The sequence below is a fragment of the Malania oleifera genome, chromosome 13, assembly GCF_029873635.1.
Source record: "Malania oleifera isolate guangnan ecotype guangnan chromosome 13, ASM2987363v1, whole genome shotgun sequence".
In the NCBI taxonomy this organism is placed as follows: Eukaryota; Viridiplantae; Streptophyta; class Magnoliopsida; order Santalales; family Ximeniaceae; genus Malania; species Malania oleifera.
Genome location: NC_080429.1, coordinates 28,280,078 through 28,302,896, shown reverse-complemented (window position 1 = coordinate 28,302,896; position 22,819 = coordinate 28,280,078). Strand labels below are relative to the sequence as shown.

The 22,819-nt window shown below is 37.5% G+C and overlaps 1 protein-coding gene across 2 annotated transcripts in view; it reads left to right on the top strand.

The window, feature by feature from the left end:
- Positions 1-10,468, top strand: part of LOC131146297 (FKBP12-interacting protein of 37 kDa) — a 39,711-nt gene extending 29,243 nt beyond the window's left edge. The window contains exons 11-14 of one of the 2 annotated variants that reach the window (XM_058095793.1): positions 6,438-6,599; positions 7,039-7,108; positions 9,016-9,071; positions 10,093-10,468. In XM_058095793.1, coding sequence (XP_057951776.1) covers positions 6,438-6,599; positions 7,039-7,108; positions 9,016-9,071; positions 10,093-10,254 — 450 coding nt within the window. In that variant the 3' untranslated portion in view covers positions 10,255-10,468. Of the gene's footprint in view, positions 1-6,437; positions 6,600-7,038; positions 7,109-9,015; positions 9,072-9,256; positions 9,361-10,092 lie in introns of those variants that run through there. The other variant, XM_058095794.1, reaches the window with a different exon arrangement.
- The last annotated feature ends 12,351 nt before the right edge of the window (positions 10,469-22,819 follow it).

Below are 22,819 nucleotides of genomic sequence, written 5' to 3'. Positions count from 1 at the left end.
ACCTTTTTCTCTTTATTACTTTTTTAGTACCAACCTTGGATGAAGGCATGTGTTTTCAAAGATCAACTGAAAACATACCTTAAGTGCATTGTTCCCATCCAAGAATCTGCCTTGTTAGATCCAGCTGTGCGAACCTGCTGATTAGCATCCATTCAATTAACTGGTCTACACACTTAATACCAATTTTAGAGGTAGCTTGCTTATTCGTAAGGTCAGCCACCCTTACCAAAGACTCAAATAAAACCCCATGACTGGAAGAAGGATGTAAAGCATCCTCTTTAGCTTTGGTGATAATTTGTGATTTCTGTCACGATGGTTGGCCCCTCTTGCTGCAGTAGATTTCAAATTGGAGGAACCCTGGTGCCGAAAACCATAAGTGTACATCATGTCTCAATTAGTCTGGATTCAACCCCTTGTTGCTGCGTCAACGAAAAAATTGTATCTTGGACCTGCCTAGCTACCAATTTCATGGAGTTCATGGACTAATTCAATTGGGCTTGGGCCACACTAGAATTATGGCTTAGCAAACTATGGGCTTTGTCCAACTGCTCTAAAAGTTCATGGGCTGAAAGGGCCGAAGAGACAATTTCGGGCTGAGCTGTCTGAAACATTAAAGGAAGACAAAAGCTGGCTCAAATCTGAAGAATTCTTGGATCTGGTCCCATCTTGCTGATCCTGACCCTTGAAGCTTTCTCCTTCTGCTGCGACAGGCTACTGCTGCAAACCCATCTCTCGTAGGACTGTTGCCTTAAGTCCTTGAGAATAACCTCAACTAGTCATTTGACTGCCACATGAATTCCAACACCATTCTTCTCTCTTTGATTTCCTCCAGCTATTGTGAACTTGATTTGTACCTGATGACACTGTTGAATTCTTGGACTGCATATTTCTAAATCTACTGCAAACTAGGGCCCTTGATCCCATTTGTGCCGCCTAGCGGAAATATTGAATTTCCTTTTCCTCTTAAACTTAGGTTGTCATCAAGAGATATACCTCGATCATTGCAGCGCTCTTTTACCCTATTGTAAAACTTCCAAAAATTTTTTTTTTCATAATGTTCCAGCCCTAGAAATGCAAATGGCTAACATTTGCATAAGCATTGGGCTGTTGATGCTGGTAAAGTGATAGAGAGGGAGGGAGGGAGGGAATGCATGCTATGCATGTAAACCAAAGCCTTAAATTTTGGTAATTTCACCTAAATTCGGTTGAAATTTTAGATTTCAAAGGGAGGGAGGGAAACCAAAGCCTTAAATTTTGGTAATTTCGCTAAAATTTTGGTTGAAATTTTAGATTTCGGAGGGTTTGCAATGAAATCATTTTTTTTGCAAAATTTCAGACTCAGGAATTTCACCGAATTTTTGAAATACCCGCATTCGTGAAATTTGTCCAAAAATTTTTAGGGTACCAGCCGAAATTTTTGATATTTAAAACGGACATTGGAAAAATGAGCAAAATTTGATTTTTTTTTTTTTTTTGGTTTATTGGCAATCATCTGTTTTTGATATTTTTCACAGTTTCATTTATATTTTCCATAATTTATTCGATTTTCTAATATTTATTCATATCAAATTTGAAATTTCCATAAATTTTGACCCTCAAAGTTTTTGTTAAAATTGAAATTTTAGTCCTTTACAGTGTAGTGGACACGTGTTAAGTACTGCCCTCATTTTCACACAAAATTTATCTTTTAGAATTTACACAATTTTATATGTTTATACAAATTGATATTACAATATGTGCAAATCCACACTATTCCTAATTTTCAGTCCCAAGTTAGTTTTTCCAAGCACAATTTAAAGAAATGATATAGTTATGTTGATCCAATTTTACAGTCAATTTTTCCAATTCATTCAATTCCAAATTTAGAGTCCCAAAATAATTTTTCCAAACACAACATAAAATGAGCAATACAGTACTGAGGGCTTGGCCTAGTGGTACAGTGGGTGGTGTTTGAACATAGGTCTTGAGCTTGAGATTTCTAGTTTATCGAGTAAAGGTGAAAAAAATCAATATATTGAAATTGAGCATTAAAAACGTGAAGCGTGGAGAATAAATATTTGAATCAAATGAAGATGGAAAGCTAAAAATGCACCAGCCGCCAACACTGTCATGCTGCCTTCCAAAGACCTAACGTGCAAAGCAACATCATCTATCCAATAGACAAACAACGGAAGTCAATTTCTAACATCTTTGGCAAAACCTGTCAACACTAAGCACTCAGTTTACCCTTATATCTCCAATTGCTTGAGGCTTTATTTGTGTTCCTATTATTTGTGGTGGTAGGATGAACTGGACGACACCAACCATCAACTGCAAAGCTTAGCTTTGTATATTCATATTTCCAGGAACAAATCTAGCAGTTGGAGAAAAAATATTAAATTGCACATAAGGTTGGCTCTTAAATTCTTATTGCAGCACAAAAAAGTCATCTGTTGGAAAAAGGAAAATTGCGAGTCTTTTAAGAAAGATTACAGAGAAAGAACAAAATGATGTGAGGTGCTAACCCGGGTAAATCTTTACAGAACTTGGTAATCTTTGATTTGATTAAGAAATCTGCTTATTCATTTGATCTTTTTTACATTATTTTCATCCTCAATATTCTCCATTTCTTTTCTTCTTGTGAATGCCAGGCAAAGTGATACTCTGGGCACAAGTGTCCATGAAGTTCTGTCGGAACTGGTTCTTCCTTGAATGTCTATCGCTTGTTGAAACAACTTTGTTTTTTCCCTTCCCATTCCATGTCCTGTTGACAAGATAGGCAGGTTTAAAAAATAATAATAATACTGGGGAGCACCGAAACAGAGACGAGACAAGGATGCAACACAATACTGGCAGGATAATATGATGATTTCAGAAAAATGAGGATATGACACCGCAGGGATATGTTAATTAATTAATATAAGAATATATTTAAGCATGTTTACACATGTTGCAATAATTTTGATTTAAAATGAAATATAAGGACCAATCATGCAAAATTATCAATTACACATTTTACAAACTAGTACAATCAACTGCATTCATATTATAGAATATTGGTCCAACGACAAAAAAGAAGAAGAAAAGAAAACAACTCAAGGGCATGGCTGGTGGTAGGCAATGGTTATGGCTCATAAAAAACTTAAGAAAAAAGAAATACTAACAAAGAGTGACTAAGTGGTGATGGCTTTAGAGAGAGAAAGAGAGAGGGGGGTTGGGGGCTGGGAGGTTCAATAGTGCTCTACTGGGCTAGCGGTGGTGACAGGGCTCTAAAGTCCAGTTACTCCCATGTCAAAGAACCTCTTGACCCTCCATCTCTGGAATTCTCAATTTTTGGGGGATTTGTTAACATAATTAAAGGCGGGCAACAGAATGTAGCATTATGGTGCAAGAAGTGCCCCATAGTTGTCAATGCCATGTTAGAAAGCGAGAGGAAATGTCTTAGCCATGTCCAAAACTAAAAATAAATTAATAATTTCCGTATGTGCTGGATAAGCGTTGAGGAGTGTCGGGCAGGTTTCAGACACTGACACTTCAAGCCTCCTTAGCAACAAATGCTTGCTGTTGTAATTCAAATTTTGAAAACCACTTATTTCCCAAAATTGAGTCAGTGTTAAAGGCTTCACCCTGCTTTTCTGATTTTGCTAAAAAATATGTATCTCCTTGCAAATTCATACTTAAAAATGTCTTCCAAGAGTTGCCATATTTATGGGAATTTCAAAAATCAGCCATTAAAGTAACACAACAGGTAGCGAGTCTGTGTGTGGTGATAAGAGGGAAAGAAGTACAATAAAGGAAGGATGAGAGAGAAAGAGAGAGACCCAAGGTTTACTTCTCTTGCAAGTCATGCAAGAGATCAAATCTTGCAGAATTCCAAATGGGTATACTGGAAGGCAACCAGGACCATTCGGACATACTAGAAGGTAGCCTTGGGGAGGAAGAAGCTTGTTCCATGGATCAGAGTTCCTCATCAATCTATGGTGTTTACTTTGATGAAGCTCTCAAATATTGGAAACTGGGTTTTTCCAGGATGATGTCTATCCTGGAAAAAATATGTAGGCAATATAAAAGGCTTTTGCTAGATCAAATAAATAGCAAAGAATCAAACACCAACAGTATTTGATGACTATCCACATAAACCTAGTTTGGTTTAGCTGATTCTTCCACTGAAATAGGTAACTTCTTTGTTATTCAGTTCACTGGAGGGGTTATTTGATCTAGGGCATCTTTGTTCGCGACATCCTGAAGAAGGGAAGTCTGACAAAATTTGGGAAGACCTACAAAGAGAGTTGATTAATCAAACTCATAAATTTCAAATATGACATAAATTTGTTGATAGAAAACAATTCCATGATACCGAAAGGACATTGATACTTATAAAGAGGCTTATAAAAAGAGTTGATTAATCAAACTTCTAAAATTTCAAGGACAGCATAAATTTGTTGATAGAGACAATTCTGTGATACCGAAAGGCCATCGATACCAATTGGTATTTAGCAATTTTTTTCTGCCGTTCCCAGTTGAAGAGAAGATCAAGAGTTCATATTTGAAGTGCAAGATTTGTCATGAGTGAGTTAAGGCTTAAATGTATGATGCAGTGTGTCAATTTTATGCATTGAGAAAAGGAGAGAGGGCGGAGAGGATTGTTTGATGCTCCAATTGATCATGGCAAGTTTGATTGGAACTCAAGGATGAGTCTCTCTCCACCTAGAGGAATTGATGCAGGAGCAGAAGTCTGAATTCTTTTAAGTTTCTGTGTGTCGCTGTGGCAGTTACTGCAGTACTATTTGCACTACTGTTTATGTTACTGTACCAGAGTTTCTTTAAGCATCTTTATGTCTTTCCAATTCTCATGGGTTGTTGATATTTAACCTATTTTGATGGTTGGATTTGTCCTTCTGTTAGAATTGTTAGATTACCACTTTACCTAAAAGCTTAAGCTATTAGGTTGTGGGCCAACAATGTATATTAAGCTTTAACACTCCCCCACATGCAACCTGACAGCATGTGGAGAGATACACACATGATAGATAACACCCATTACAGGGAATATAATAATTTTTTTTTTAAAGACCACATAATAAACGTGGGCAACGAGACTAGAACCCAGAACCTTTTGGTAACCAGCTTTAATACCATGTTATATACCACTTTATCTAAAAGCTTAAGCTATTAGGTTGTGGGCCAACAATGTTTGTCAAGCTTTAACAAGAATTTTATGCTATATAAGGTTTTCTAATTGATGTAATAAAGCAGTGCATACTCCTTAAATAAAATTCCAGAAATATATATTCTTTCTCTTTTCCTAGATTTAGACTCCAGAACACCAGGCCCATTGTTGAGTATTTGTTCTCTCTCTCTCTTTCAATTTTCTTGCAATAAAATCCTTGTTTGTGTGCGCTTCATCACTGACCTGCAATTTCAAAGACTTAGTTTTGCTGCATTGATGCCAGCAATGAACTCCAGCGCCTGTTGCTGTGAATTGATCCTATCAGTGTTTGCAATATCAAGTTTTGCAATTGTAGAGGTTTTAAGTTCTGAATATGGGTGGAGTTGCAGTTTTTTAGGTGGAGATGTTAAGTTGGAGACAGTAACTGCTTTGAAAGAATTTGGGAATGGTGGAAACTGTATATCTGTGACCCACGTGTACAATATTTAATGCTGTAATGCCATTAGTTGAGAAAACCTCTAATGGCTAAACTTCAGAAATTTATCAAGGTATATTTTAAAAGAGAGAAAAAATATTTGTTTTTTTTATTAAAGGAAGATACCTTGTCCTCCAATTTGTGTGCTTTTCTTTCTGTTTTAATCAATGTTTCTTCTTTGTCAGAAAAATATGAAAATTGATAAGAGTAAAAAAATTAGTTGAACCAAGAGAAACAAGTTTGGTCTCTGCGGTCAGTTTGGTTGAAATTATTGGGCCAGTCAGTTTAGGGCCCGATGAACCAACCAACTAGATCAAAGTAATTCATATAAACTACTACTAGTTGTATGATTGGCGTCCAAGAAGGCAGTCTCAGGTGGTAAAGATTGCCCTTAAGAGTAAATTCATTCAATAATTACATTTTTATGATAACTTTGTCTGGTTTGGTTTATCGACAAACTGAGTTGAACTGAACAGCTCCGTTTCAACTCTGTTTGGATTGCAGCATCTGGATTTATTTGTTTAATGATTTGTGTTGTGGATATGTCAAAACATCAAAATGGAAATTTTAGTTTAAAATTATTAGATGCACAAGATGCTCATGTCTAAAGCTCACTTTAGTGATTGTGCCAAGAATTTTTTGAAGCATCTAGTTTTCTGCTCTTATTTTGACAATTCTTCATCGTACCTCAACTTTTAGCCTTCCCCAAATTGATGTTTCTTCTGATACTGGAATAAATATTTTAACACATGCAACTTACCTGCTAGGTCTGGATAAGGCTATTCATGTTTTTGGTTGCTTCCTTAATGGCAGAATTTGGTTGAGGAGAAGGACAAGAAAGTAAAGGAGTTGCAGGATAATGTAGCTGCAGTCAACTTTACTCCCCAAAGTAAAATGGGGAAAATGTTAATGGCCAAGTGTAGGACCCTGCAGGAGGAAAATGAAGAAATTGGAAATCAAGCTTCTGAAGGCAAGGTGCTGTCTCTGCATTTGCATTATACAAGTTGTTGCTTATGTACCATATGTTAGATTACTTCAGCTGAACACTTCATTTAGTGAATCTTTTTCTTTAAAGAATATATTTTGTTAATCTCTGCTTTCTATGAGGAAATAATGGAGGTATTGTGTGTGTGTGTCTTACGAGTAGGTTTTGTCTCTGAGAATTTGATTTTGTGCTTTTATATAATTAGAAAAGTTGGCAAAGGATGGTCAGAAAAAAAATCATTTGAAAAGTTGAACTTTATTTTTTGAAGAGAGAGAATCTTGAATGGATGAGAAATATTTGTAGTGTGGAATATGGGTCATAGATTTTAGATGCAATTAACTGTTATCTGACATGAATCAGAAAAACTATTATTCCTGTGATTATGGAACCAGTTTTTTTTTTTAATGAATTTTGTTGTTCGATCAGCAGATGCATGAATTAGCAATGAAACTTGCATTACAGAAATCTCAAAATGCAGAACTCAGAAATCAATTTGAAGGTTAGTGAATTATGAATGGCCTTTTGATTTATCAACTGGATCAATTTTCTTTTGTCCTGTGCTTTTATTTTTTCAGTGTTCTCGGACAGACTATGCTTGACTTTTATCAGCTGAATTATCAGGCTGATTTGCCCCAAAAGTTGACAAAACTGGATGTCGGGCTGGTCCAACAGTCTTTTGTCCTCATCCCCTACCATTTTTGTTTTCCCTATTGCTTGCTTTCTTTTCCTCATTTCTGTGATTCTAGAACACATCCTAACCCACGAAAGCTCCGTCTTTTCATTTTTGCTCATGTTTGTTTATTCCGTTTTTTTTTTCCATCTGTCTTTTTATTCATATGTCGTGCAGAAACACGCCTCTTTTTTGTTTTCTGTATTCTGTTTTCACCTGCTGTCTTTTTAGTAATACACAAGAAACTCATACTTCTTCTTCACTGTTGACATAGGATTTACATTCATGATGTTGCTTTTCCCCTCATTTGTCCTCTCCTCTCGCCCTACCCCTCTCTTTCTCACAATCCCCTCACTTTGTTATTTTTGGATTTTTGGAGGCTACTTTTGGCTGAGGGTTGATGGCAATTGACAAGAAGGCAGATTTGGACCAGTTTAGCTATTTTGATACATCCGTTTTCGGGGTTAAGTGAGGTGTTTATAAAGGAATTTTGGAACTGAGAACTTTTGGGAGAGATGGAGATGAGCCACTGCAGCTAGGCGGGGGGATCTGGGTGAGGGGTGGTTACTGACAGTGGTTGGGAGCAGTTTCTAAGTGGTTCAGGGGTGAATGGGTGCTTAGAGTTGGAGTCAGATATTCTGATTATCGCTTTCTGTTGGATTTTTTAATGTAGTTACCACGTGTTGTGTTAAAAGCCACTCATGCAGCATGCTGAGGAAACCAAATTTTATTTCGATGATATTGTATCAATTAGAAATCATTTTAGTTCATTGTCACAGTTTTAGAGTTGTACTTCAAATGATCTGTCCTTGAACCAAATATTTTTTCGTTGATATTGTATCAATTAGAAATCATTACTGGTTCATTGCCACAGTTTTAGAGCTGTACTTCAAATGATCTGTCCTTGCTCTAATAAAGATTCAATGTGCCACATGATCAGTCCACTCTGATAAATATACAATGTGTCATTGTCTGCTATGACCAGAGTACTTTTTGTTTTTGGAATAGTAAAGGGCATTACTCTTGAACGATGATACATTGTAACTGTCTGCATTCTGTGATGCCCAGAATGATTTCATTATTTTCGAAAGTCAAGTGTTAATAATTTGTCATTCAATTGCTTGAATTTAAAATATACTTTTTGTTTTTGGAATAGTAATGGGCGTTACTCTTGAACGATGATACATTGTAACTGTCTGCATTCTGTGATGCCCAGAATGATTTCATTATCTTCGAAAGTCAAATGTTAATAATTTGTCATTCAATTACTTGAATTTAAAATTTACATCAATCCCAATTGATCAATTTAATATTAGAATTGGAATTGAAATTGCAAGTTCAATGCTGTACCCAAATTCTTGTCTAGTGTCTGAATTCATGATTGAGGATGTACAGTCATCAGCCATTCATCCTGAAAAAGTTTTGTTAGTATCATCATTGGTTTTAGATTTTATATTAGTTATTCTTTAACCTCTGCTGACTGCTCATCAAGGATTAAAGGGCAAATAATCAATATTAGACTTTTTATCTCTTGGAAGTAGGGCAAATAATCAATATTGGACTTTTTATCTCTTGGAATAATATTACTTCATACTTTTCACCTTAAATTGTTACACTATTGCTGCGTCAACAAGTCATCATCATGCAACATATTATATTATATTATATTATATCATCCTTATAATTTGTGTTATTGGTTCATGCAAATCCGATCCTTTCTATGTTGCCAAATGCAGGGCTCTATAAACATGTGGATGGACTAACAAGTGATGTGGAAAAATCAAACGAAATGGTTTTCATCTATCCATGCCTCTTTTTATTTCATTTAGTATTTGTTTTTTTGTTTATTTGGAGTGAAGCATGTTATCATTATGGCTTTCTAGTGTTTGGAGATTAATGCTCCTCTTGGCTGGCTAAATAGACAGAAAAGGTGATAGTTTTCTGATTTTGCTGTCAAATTATTTTGACATGAAATAGCTGCAGTGGAAAATTTTCATTTTCATTGATAGTCTACAAAACCAAATGGAGAATAATGGGAAACAGCAGAAGTTGCAGCCCTAGTGATTTTATAACCCTAAGGTTCAGATCTCTCTTCATTTGAGTCTTTCAAGTAATTGTGCATGTTTAGGATTTTTTTTTCCCTTGGGTTTTAGATTGGTACTTGATGCGGTTGGGAGGCCTATTGATGCTGATCCAGCTTAATTCTGTTAAATGGATTAATGCACTATTGCAGTACCTTTAAGATTGAATGCTCCTTTTCGATTTTAAGATTATCCACTCAGATTGAATTTTGACCCGTATTATATTTTTAATCCAAGGTTGATAGCAGGCATGTTACTGAACTTGAGACAACTTCATTGATGTATCGACCCCTTTTAATAAGACTTCTTGAGTAGCGATGGGCCCATTTCCCAAGTGTTGAAAGTGTTCATAGGAGTCATTTTGGTCAAAGCATGAAAAGACGAGAAGCGTGTAAATTTGGATTTCAAACCGTAACAGATTGGGTATAGGATGAGATATTGTCTTACAATTAAAAAAAAAATCCCAAGTTAAATGGATGACTCCAACAAGTTTGGACATTTATGGTTTTATTTATTTTATAGCTGGGCTTCTACTTGCTAGCGGTGAATGTGTGATTCGGCTCTGGTGGTTGATTTCTAGACCAGGATGGTGAACGTGATGTTGAGCCAATGTGCATAAAATTACTGTGTGCCTGGCAAGATAAAAAATCAGAATAGAAAATCAGTGTGCGCGCATGTTTAACTTAATTGTGGTTACGATAATATTCCCTAAAAGAAAATCAATGGGTGCAGGTGCTGATATTACAGGAGCAGCTAGAAGGGAGGGATTCTGAGATCAGAAGACTGAAGCATGAGCTTCAACAGAAGAGCGCAAGTGAAGAGGAGAAAACAGATTCAGCTTCCAATAAGAAAGTTAGTGATGAAGCTATGGTGTCTGCTGAAGCTGGGAACTGAAGTTTTAACTGTATCTACTGGACTGTATTTTTTCTTCTGTACATTAACTATTAATTTTGAGAATTATTTTAAACTTTTTTTAGTGGGTTAATATTAGAAACTGTTGCAGGTGAGGATAAGGACGCCTCTCGTTCTTGTTACAGAGGTTTCCATCCTCTTCTTAACTAGGGAATTAAAAAAGAAAAAATAAAAATGTGTTTCTGTCCGTTGGAAATTTATCCTCTAGGTGATAAAAATTAAAATATCAATTTTGTCCTTTATGTTTTAATTAAATTAAAAAACAATTTCGCTCATATCCTAAAATGTAAAAGTTATTCTTCCATTCTTACATTCATTTGTTTGGCGATTCAATTGCTTACATGGTCTTCCATTTTCATTCGGTCACTAGTTCTAGCTTTGTCTTCCTCCACCCATTATGTTTTTACTTTGTCTTCCTCGACGACTGATCTACTCGCATACCCTTTTAACACTTGTAATTGTTTGCAAGACCTACCGTCTTTTTTTGAGTGTCATATTTTCATAAATTACCTTCATTCAATCAAGTATTCTAAGTAGATGTGAAGGAAGTCTCCTCTTTCCACGAAGAAAGTGTGTGAAAGGTTTCTTTAGATGAAGAAATACATTCCTGGTTAACTCAAATTTTAAGTTTCAATTTTATAACTCCCTATAGCCTCTTGTATGGATTTAGGTAGGAAATAATTTTGGTAGTAACCATGCATGATATCGAAGACATGAAAACATATATTGTTGTTTTTGTACCTGTAGTATGAATATTAGCTTTGTAATGAGAGCGTATTATATTTTCACTATGAAATTTGTCATTATATATCTACAACATTTATCATATTTGGGAATGAAGAAATACATGGTGTTTGATAAAATGTTTGTGAGAGGTGGTATGAATGACTATATATGAAATGCAGTTAGAAATGCTTAAATTTAAAATGCCCCAAAGTCAAGTTCCTTAGGAATTGATACTTGATTATATCCATCAAAGTATAGTGGTTGTTGGTCTCTTTTTGTATTTAGATTACCTATGGTTATCTCTGGAAATTATAATGTTTCATAGTTCTTAGGAATATGTGGTGAAAAATTTTGTAATCTTGTAATTTTGATTTAAAAAAAAAATAGTTTTTGTACAAATTTAGAGAAATTTATTGCTAGTTCAATTTATGTAAGTCTAAAGAATTTATAATTTTTCCATAGTTGTATTTTCGTGTGTGTGTGCGTATCCAAAGAATAGGAAAGAATTTTCATTATTTCATCAGTCATTCTTGGTTTTCAATAGAAGGAGATTTTCCTATTTTTTTAGTATTTTGGATTGTGTTCATAAGCAATGGCTAGGAATATTATCTAGTATGCTATCACAGTTTCTTGATGATTTTAGGAAGTTGCTGTATGGGAAGTGAAAATGTACTTGTCATTTTGAGCTTTATTTAAAGGTACAATCACAAGAATATGTAAATAATATCTTCCCAATTTATATAAATCTGCTGTCATCTTCTTTCTTTTCTCATTTTTCTTCTCTGAACTTCAAATGACAATATTAAGTTGATCCATACTACAACTCCATTCCAACAAAAAAATTTTGAATTTTTTTTTAAAAGTTTGTTCTCCCATCTTAAAAACAGTTTGTTACTACGTGATTACTTTTTCTGTCCTGTTCTTATTGACTAGGATTTTAGAAGAACAAATTTTCTTAAATGAGTTTGGAACTATTCCACTTAAAAACAATCTGTGAAATTGATAAAGATCTTTTAGTTTGTCGTCGGTTATCTTGTTAAGTTAATTATGTCCCCAGATAATGAGGTTGATAATAACATATTTATTCGTAGTGTGCCTTTTCTTTCTAGGTTATGTTTAATATTTTCTTTTAATTTGTGGGGCAACTAGAAACTGCTATCATAAATAAATTGAGTTTATATTGGTAGTTCTTTTGAATAATTTTTTCTTATACTGTTTTGAACTTTTTAAAGCATTATTTGCTAATTTAACATAACATACTAATTTACCTAATTCCTCATTTTTAGAGTTTTCATTTGTAATGTCCCCAAAAATTATAGGCATGGAAATGTAAAAAAAAAAATTAAAATAAAAATTAATTATTAATTATTAATTAATTAAAATTTATTAAATTGAATTAATTAAATTAAGTATATGATATATATATATATATATATATATATATATATATTTGTGTGTGTGTGTGTGTATGAGATTGAAATTGAATTTCAATTTCTGTAGAGAAGCTGCGCCTACGCCCCTCACGTTTCAGTCACACATTTGTCTCTCTTCCTTTTTCTCTTCAATTTCTCGACGGATATTTGGCCGATCGAAAAACAGAAGGTACCGTTGGATTTCTAGATTTGCCACTGACATTTCTTTTGGAGCAGATTTGTCGTGAGAGCGACGTAGACACCATTCTTGGGGCAAGGTAATTTTTTCCTATTTTCTCAATTTTCCCTTAAATCTGCCACTAAATTGACAATCGGGCACCACCACGGGATCCTAGTCACGATCGTCGTCATGTTGGTTGGAGTAAATTTTTAATTTAGGTTTCCTAGATCCCACTCCAAAGCGAGTATGAGATTTGAGGAATTAAGTAAATTGATTATATTTGAGAGTATAATTATTTATTGGGAATTTATGAGCTTAGGAAATATTAAAATAGTATTTTATTTAGGGTTGATTTAATAGAATTATGATTTTTGATTCAAGGTTAGGGTGAGCGCCGCATGCATCAGTTTGAGATTCCTATTGGCATAGTTCAAGAAACCAGATAAGGGGAAAAATATATATTAAACTAGAATTTTTATGAATTTAATGAAAAATGAATTGTATTATATATACGTATATATGTTTCAATATGAGTTTAAAATGTCAACCCTTTGAATTATGCTTTCTGAGCCTAGTGCTGTTTTATTAGATACGTATATGTGAAATTTAACCGATGAAAGTGAAATATTTTTCAGAATAATTATGTAAGAAATTAAAGGTATTTTTCTAGTATGTGAATGTTAAATGTGGGTTGACTTATTTTATAGGAAATATATATATGAATTTTACTGCTAAATAGTGACATGAGTAAATAAGAATACTGTGTGGAAATATGTTATATGTATGAGATGTAGGATATATAGGAAATGAACTGAGTATGAAAATGTTATATGAAATATGCTGCATGTGAGTGTTAATGTAATCATGTACAACAACTGAAAGATGTTGGGTAAAACAGTTGAAAGATGTTAGGTAAAACAGCTGAAGGATGCTGGATAAAACAGTTAAAAAATGTTGGATAAAACAATTGAAATATACTGGTATGAAATGAAATGAAATGAAAATGGAAATGAATGAAAAGGAAATGAAATGTGAAATGTGAACAATGTAAAATGGAAATGAATTAAGTAAAGTGAAATGAAATGAAAAGTAAAAGATGAAAACATGAACAATTCATCATACATTCCAGCTCAGCAGGTCACAATCCACTTGAGCCCGTGGGCACCAGGGATATAACAAAACATACAGCAGTAGCCTACGCAGCAGAAAGTATAAAATCATATACATCTCATCATAATGTGCATAACACATACCAGAGTCACTACAATTACTATCTCACAGTATATACATCTCAAAAATGAAATCTAGGGACAATCCCCACAAAACCTAACTGTCCCTACCAAAAACTTATCTTTCTAAAGAGGGCAAACAACTGATCTAGATCAGCGGGGCTTTTCCCGCTCTCCTATCAGGGGTTCCTGAAAAATGTATAAAATTTAGGGGTGAGACACCTCTCAGTAAGGGAAATAAACTAATACCAGTGTGTGGCAACATGAGTATTCTGTGTTCTACTTATACCATACATAACATGTTCAATATTGTTTATCAAATCTGGGAAAACATATGCATATCAAAACATGGCAGAACATACTGCATTTTCATAAACATTTCTCATCTCATATCATAATAATAATAACATAAAAACAATCCTGGTAGGTTAGCTGGCTGTTGTCATGTATTACCCCCACATGACTGGGTTGTGTGGCCCGAAGGCGGGACCTGACAATGGTTGGCTGACCACTGCCAAGTCAAACAGTAGTCTGTATGTCCGATGGGTCTACCCAGATTGGTCCGTACACCACGGGCGATAACAGCACACTTCTTGAAAATAACCACATCGACCATTCAATCTCACACTATTCCGTACAGCGGTGTTAACACAGATATCATGATCACGAGGACCATGGACACATAGCAATGGTACCGTGCAAGTGCTAGCCTAGACCAAGCCAACCAGGTTCTGATATCATATACATATACTAAAACCTTGATACATAAATATCTCATATCATTTATTTTCACATCAATCATATCATTTCACATATATACGTGTATCATAAAAATCATCGGCCCATACGTCGGTATTACACATTTTAATATAGCACGGCCCGTACGCCGGCAAATCACATAGCACAGCCCGTACGCTGGCAAATCACATAACACAGCCCGTACGCTGGCAAATCACATAGCACGGCCCGTACGCCGGCAAATCTCATCCACATAGCACGGTCCATACGCCGGTAAATCACATATACATATAAAAATATCTTGGCCCGTACGTCGGTTTTCCATCATAGAAATCCATATCGTCCCCATTCCAAAAAGAAAACAGTATTTCACAACATTTTTATACTCATGCCACACTAAACAAATTTTCTACGTATTCAACATATCATCATTTAAACAGTATTTTCCATATATAAATCATATATATAAATATATTTATTTTTCCTGAAACCAGATGCTATATATATATACATACATTTTCTCAAAACAAAACTAGTTTAGTTTATCTCCTTACTTGATTCTTGAAAAGCCCCTAAGAAAATCTTCCCCGTACCCACAAGGTTCTCAACTCAACACCCTGAAAATAAAAATTCGCAGAATTAAAGTTTAGTATTTTCGTACGTACAACATTTTCTATAACTACCACTAAGTCAAATTCGACTTAAAAAAGTCTTACCTCAACTTAGGGATGATTCCCTACATTCTCAATCAACACCTTGGAACTGAAAATTTCTAGTAATAAAGTTCAGTATTTTTACGTGTATATCACTTTTTTCAACTGTCAAAAATCCAAATATTGAATATAAAGCCTTACCTTGGATTTGGGATGAAATCCAATTTCGTTTTCCTGACGATCCGTTCCGGCAGACTTGTAGAGAATTTCGCCAGAAGCGTCGTGGTGGTTTCGGTTTGTCGATCCGGCGTAAAACTAGCCCGGAATCGAAGAGAGAGAGAGTTGTAGGAGAGAGAGAGAGAGAGAAGAGAGAGAGTGAGAGAGAAGAGAGAGCACGCCCACCAAAATCCAAAATTTGATTTCCAAAGCTTCTTAAAGAAGCTTGTGCTAATTTAATAATATATATATATATATATATATAAAATAAACCTTAAGTAAAGTAAAGTAAAGTAAAGCTTCTTTAAGAAGCTTTCATACCTTTTATATATATATATATATATATATACACACACACACACACACACACACATATATATATATATATATATATATATACATGCTTTAATATTTATATATAGATATATATATTTGTTCCTTATCATACTGTTCATTTTACTTATTAATTTAATTAATTAATTTTATTTTATTATTTTATTATTATTATTATTATTATATTTTTTTTTTCGGTTACTACATTCCTCCCCCCTTAAAAGAATTTCGTCCTCGAAATTTACTGTTTCCGTACTCGCCATCCTTTAATCAGGAAAAAGGGTCTACTCATTTTATTACCTATCCTCACTTATGGCGGAGGAATACCGTGGTTACATCTCGAGTCTTGGAAGATTACATATATAAAAGAAAACCATTCTTCCAAAACTAAAGTACTACACTATTCAACCATTACATGTACCTGCAACAGAAAACTACTTAACTATTTACATTTATTCACTCAGACTTCTTGAAATAAATGCGGATACCTCTGCTTCATCTGCTCCTCAGACTCCCAAGAGGCCTCTTCTACTGCATGATTCCTCCACAAGACTTTTACTTGAGGAATCATCCTGTTACGTAGCTCTTGCACTTTCCTATCCAGAATCTGTATTGATACCTCCTCATATCCCAGTGAATCACTAAGCTCTAACTCATCATAATTGATGACATGAGAAGGGTCTGAGACGTATTTTCTCAACATAACAACATGAAATACGTTGTGAATCCTGGACAATACAGGTGGCAAAGCTAGCCTGTAGGCTACCGGTCCCACTTTATCTAGAATCTCAAATGGACCGATAAACCTAGGACTAAGTTTACCCTTCCTCCCAAATTGCATAACCCCTTTCATCGGAGCTATCTTCAAAAATACGTGATCACCTACGTCAAACTCTAAATTCCTGCGGCGATGGTCGGCATGACTCTTCTGTCGGCTCTGAGCTGCACTGATCCTGTCCCTGATAAGACGAACTTTATCACACGCCTGCTGAACCAGCTCTGGTCCCACTACTCGCCGCTCACCCACTTCATCCCAAAACAAAGGAGAACGACATCTCCTACCGTACAGAGCCTCAAATGGGGTCATGCCAATGCTAGATTGATAACTGTTATTATACGCAAATTCTACTAATGACATGAACTGAGTCCAACTACCCCCAAAGTCTAGTACACACGCTCTGAGCATGTCCTCTAATATCTGTATCGTCCTCTCAGTCTGCCCGTCTGACTGAGGATGGAATGTCGTACTAAACGATAACTGAGACCCCAGAGCCTCCTACAGACTCCTCCAAAATCGTGATGTGAATCGTGGGTCTCGATCCGACACAATAGATACAGGCACCCCATGAGAACGTACTATCTCCTGAATGTAAATCTCTGCTAAACGGCTGAGAGAGTAGCTGATCTTGATGGGAATAAAGTGGGCGGTCTTTGTCAATCGATCAACAATCACCCAGATGGTATTATGACCATGTAACGTCATCGGCAGTCCTGACACGAAGTCCATCGATATGTGATCCCACTTCCACTCCGGGATGAATAACGGTTGCAACTGCCCTGCCGGTCTCTGGTGCTCAGCCTTTACCTGCTAGCACGTCAAACACTGCGCTACATACTCAGCAATCTCTCTCTTCATACCACTCCACCAGTATAACTCTCGCAGATCTCTGTACATCTTCGTACTACCGGGATGAACTGTATACAAGGATCTGTGAGCCTCCTCTAGAATAGTCTTCCTGATCTCAGTACCGGCAGGAACACATAATCTGGAACGGAACCGCAAAACTCCGTCATCTGCGATACTGAACTCCTCCCCCTGCCCACTCTGTACTCTGTCTATCACCTCCACTAGCTCTGGATCTTCCTTCTGGGCAGCTTTAATTCTCTCCTGCAGGGTAGGCTGTACCACTAGGCTGGCAATACATACTAGGAGATCACTCTCCACCAACTCTATGCCGAGTCTCTCCAGATCCATTATGATCGGATGCTGGATCCCCATAGCATTCTAAACACCGGCTCCCTGGATTTCCTGCTCAACGCATCAGCTACCACGTTTGCTTTCCCTGGGTGATAACTGATGGTACAATCAAAATCCTTAATCAGCTCCAACCACCTTCTCTGCCTCATATTCAGTTCTTTCTGCGTAAAGAAATACTTCAAACTTTTATGGTCGGAGAAGATCTCACACTGCTCACCGTACAGGTAATGCCTCCAAATCTTCAGTGCGTGTACCACTACAGCCAACTCAAGATCATGGGTAGGGTAGTTCTTCTCATATTCTTTCAACTGCATGGATGCATACGCCACTACCCTGCCATGCTGCATTAATACACAGCCAAGTCCCTTCAAGGACGCATCACTGTAAATGGTATACCCTTCACCCCCACATGGGATGATCAACACTGGTGCTGTGACTAGTCTCTGCTTCAGCTCCTGAAAACTCTGCTCACAACTATCGTCCCCCTCAAATCTAACATTCTTCCTCGTTAGTCATGTCAAGGGCCCTGACAAAGCTGAGAATCCCTCAACAAAACGACGGTAATAGCCTGCTAGCCCCAAGAAACTCCTGATCTCGTGGACATTTCTCGGTCTAGCCCAATTCACTACAGCCTCAATCTTGCTAGGATCCACAGAAATACCGCCTCCAGATACAACATGCCCCAAGAACACGACCTTCTCTAGCCAAAATTCACATTTACTGAACTTGGCGTACAACTTCTTTTCCCGAAGTGTCTGCAAAACTTGCCTCAAGTGTGTCTCATGCTCCTCATAGTTCCTAGAATAGACCAGTACATCATCAATAAAAACAACAACAAATTGGTCTAGGTATTGGTGGAAGACTCTATTCATCAAGTCCATAAATACCGCAGGAGCATTCGTCAAACCAAACGGCATCACTAAAAACTTGTAATGCCCATACCTAGTCCTGAAGGCCGTCTTTGAGACGTCTTTTGCTTTCACCTTCACCTGATGGTAGCCAGATCTGAGGTCAATCTTCGAATACACCCGTGTACCCTGGAGCTGGTCAAACAAATCATCGATATGGGGTAGAGGATACCTATTCTTGATTGTCACTTTATTTATCTCCCTATAGTCTATACACATCCTCATAGTCCCGTCTTTCTTTTTCACAAATAAAACTGGAGCTCCCCACGGAGATACACTGGGCCGTATGAAGCCATTATCTAGCAGATCTTGTAACTGATTCTTCAATTCTAACTCCACTGGCGCCATTCGATAAGGTACTTTAGAAATCGGTGCTGTACCGGGAGGTAGATCAATAGAGAAATCCACCTTACGGTCGGGTGGCAAGCCTGGTAACTCATCTGGAAAAACATCCACAAACTCCTTCACTATAAGCTTGCTAGCAAGTTTCGACTCATTCTCTGACATCTCTTTCACAACCGCCACAAACCCCTGACAACCACTCAGCAGTAGTCTCCTGGCCTGAATAGCTGAAACTAGCTGAGGCGGGGATTGTACATGCGACCCTACAAACTTGAATTCTGCTTCCCCCGGGGGTCTAAATATCACCTCTCGTGCACGACAATCTATGCTGGCAAAATTAGCTGCTAACCAATCCATGCCAAATATAATGTCAAACCCATGCATGTCTAACACTATCAAATCAGCAAACAATGTTTTCCCCTGAATCTCTACTGGGCAGTCGCGGAGTACCCTACCACACCTCACTACTGACCCAGTCGGTGTAGATACCAACAGTTCAACATCTAATGATTGTGTTTCAGCCTCACATAATTTAATACACCCCAAGGACACAAACGAGCGTGTAGCTCCTGAATTAAATAATGCAATAATTTTAAAAGAAAACATAATGACCATACCTGTCATCACGTCACCTGACGCCTCAGCCTCACCTGGCGTCAGAGTAAACACCCTGGCTGGAGCCGTATTCCTCTGCTGGCCCCCCCGTGGTGCTTGATAACCTCCCTGGTATGGTCTAGGAGCTGGAACTGCATCTGGTGGAGTAGGGCAGTCTCGTACCATGTGCCCCGATCTACGGCAGCGATAGCACACCGGAGCTGCATCTGGCGGGATAGGACAATCTCGCACTATATGTCCCGATCTACCGCAGCGGTAGCACACTACACCACCAGCTCGACACTCTCCCTAGTGCCTCCTACCACAAGTCTGACAAACTGGAGGACCCTGCCCTGTCTGCACCTCGCGTCCTCCTGTCTCCTGTCTCCGCCCTCTACCATGATTACCTCTCCTCCACTGACCCGGCCTGTGACCCTGCTGGTAGCTCGTAGATGCAGATCTCTTCCTCTGTCCCTGCTCATTTGCATCAAGACGCTTACCAATCTCTGCCAAGGACGCCCTGTCGACCAACTCAGCGAAGTCCTGGATCCGCAACACCACCATCTGCCTAAATATACTCCACCTCAAGCCTCTCTCAAACTGCCTCGCCTTCTTCACCTCATCAGGAACAATGTATGGGGCGAATCGAGAGAGCTCGATAAAACGTGCTGCATATTGCTGGACGGATAGCTGTCCCTGCTTCAGATTCAGGAACTCTTCTACCTTAGCCTTCCTCACAGTAGTTGGAAAATATCTGTCAAAGAACAGATCTTTAAACCGGTCCCATGTCATAGCTATTGGAGTAACCCTCTGTTGCTCTAATAGTCTCACCGCAGTCTACCACCTCTCAGCCTCTCCTGTCAATTTATAGGTGGCAAAGAGGACCCTCTGTTCCTCAGTACATTGCAGCACAGCCAAGATTTTCTCAATCTCCTGTATCCAGTTCTCAGCGGCTACAGGATCAACTCCACCTGAGAACGCCGGAGGATTCATCTTCGTAAATTTCTCTATAGTGCACCCATGGCCTATAGATAGACCACTCTACTCCCTCGAGCTCCTATCAATCTCAGCCATAACTTGCTGAGCCACGCTACGTAATACCGCATCAGAGTCGGTCCTAGCCGCACCTGATGGTCCTGCTCCATCACTGCCACTCGCATGGGCACTATGTCCTTCTGGATCCATCCTGGAAAATAGCAGTTGCAATTCAGTAATCCTATCCTCATAATTTACCCACCTATCCTCACCACTCATCTCAACATTTCTAATTCATTGTTAATCCCCAGTCCTACATTCTAGAAACACAACCCGACAATAGCTTATTATGGTTTTCCTGAAATCGTCACCCCAGGAAAAACACAGAAACTACCACGGAAGTCCTGCTTCTAGACTGTAGAACAAAACCTCAAATCATTTCCTAAACTCTGGTATTATTCCTACTGCACTCTAAAGTCTACAGAACCTAGCAACCTAGGCTCTGATACCAACTGTAACGACCTGCTCCTTTTTCGCATATATTTTTTTTTATATAAATAAATTATCATCACATCATACATTCCAGCTTAGCAGGTCACAATCCACCTGGGCCCGTGGGCACCAGGGATATAACAAAAAATACAGCAGAAGCCTACGCAGCAGAAAGTATAAAATCATATACATCTCATCATAATGTGCATAACACATACCAGAGTCACTACAATTACTATCTCACAGTATATACATCTCAAAAATGAAATCTAGGGACAATCCCCACAAAACCTAACTTTCCCTACCAAAAACTTACCCTTCCAAAGAGGGCAAACAACTGATCTAGATCAGCGGGGCTTTTCCCGCTCTCCTATCAGGGGCTCCTGAAAAATGTATAAAATTTAGGGGTGAGACACCTCTCAGTAAGGGAAATAAACTAATACCAGTGTGTGGCAACATGAGTATTATGTGTTCTACATATACCATACATAACATATTCAATACTGTTTATTAAATCTGAGAAAACATATGCATATCAAAACATGGCAGAATATACTGCATTTTCATAAACATTTCTCATCTCATATAATAATAATAATAACATAAAAACAATCCTGGTAGGTTAGCTGGCTGTTGTCATGTATTACCCCCACATGACTGGGTTGTGTGGCCCGAAGGCGAGACCTGACAATGGTTGGCCGACCACTGCCAAGTCAAACAGTAGTCTGTAGGTCCGATGGGTCTACCCAGATTGGTCCGTACACCAGGGGCGATAACAGCACACTTCTTGAAAATAACCACATCGACCATCCAATCTCACACCACTCCGTACAGCGGCGTTAACACAGATATCATGATCACGAGGACCATGGACACATAGCAACGGTACCGTGCAAGTGCTAGCCTAGACCAAGCCAACCAGGTTCTGATATCATATACATATACTAAAACCGTGATACATAAATATCTCATATCATTTATTTTCATATCAATCATATCATTTCACATATATATGTGTATCATAAAAATCATCGGCCCGTACGCCGGTATTACACATTTTAACATAGCACGGCCCGTACGCTAGCAAATCACATAGCACAGCCCGTACGCTGGCAAATCACATAGCACAGCCCGTACGCTGGCAAATCACATAGCACGGCCCGTACGCCGGCAAATCTCATCCACATAGCACGGCCCATACGCCGGCAAATCACATATACATATAAAAATATCTTGGCCCGTACGCCGGTTTTCCATCATAGAAATCCATATCGTCCCCATTCAAAAAAAAAACAGTATTTCACAACATTTTTATACTCATGCCACACTAAACAAATTTTCTACGTATTCAACATATCATCATTTAAACAGTATTTTTCAAATATAAATCATATATATAAATATATTTATTTTTCCTGAAACCAGATGCTATATATATATATACATACATTTTCTCAAAACAAAACTAGTTTAGTTTATCCCCTTACTTGATTCCTGAAAAGCCCCTAAGAAAATCTTCCCCGTACCCACAAGGTTCTCAACTCAACACCCTGAAAATGAAAACTCGCAGAATTAAAGTTTATTATTTTCGTACGTACAACATTTTCTATAACTACCACTAAGTCAAATTCGACTTAAAAAAGTCTTACCTCAACTTAGGGATGATTCCCTACGTTCCCAATCAACACCCTGGAACTGAAAATTTCTAGTATTAAAGTTCTGTATTTTTATGCGTATATCACTTTCTTCAACTGTCAAAAATCCAAATAT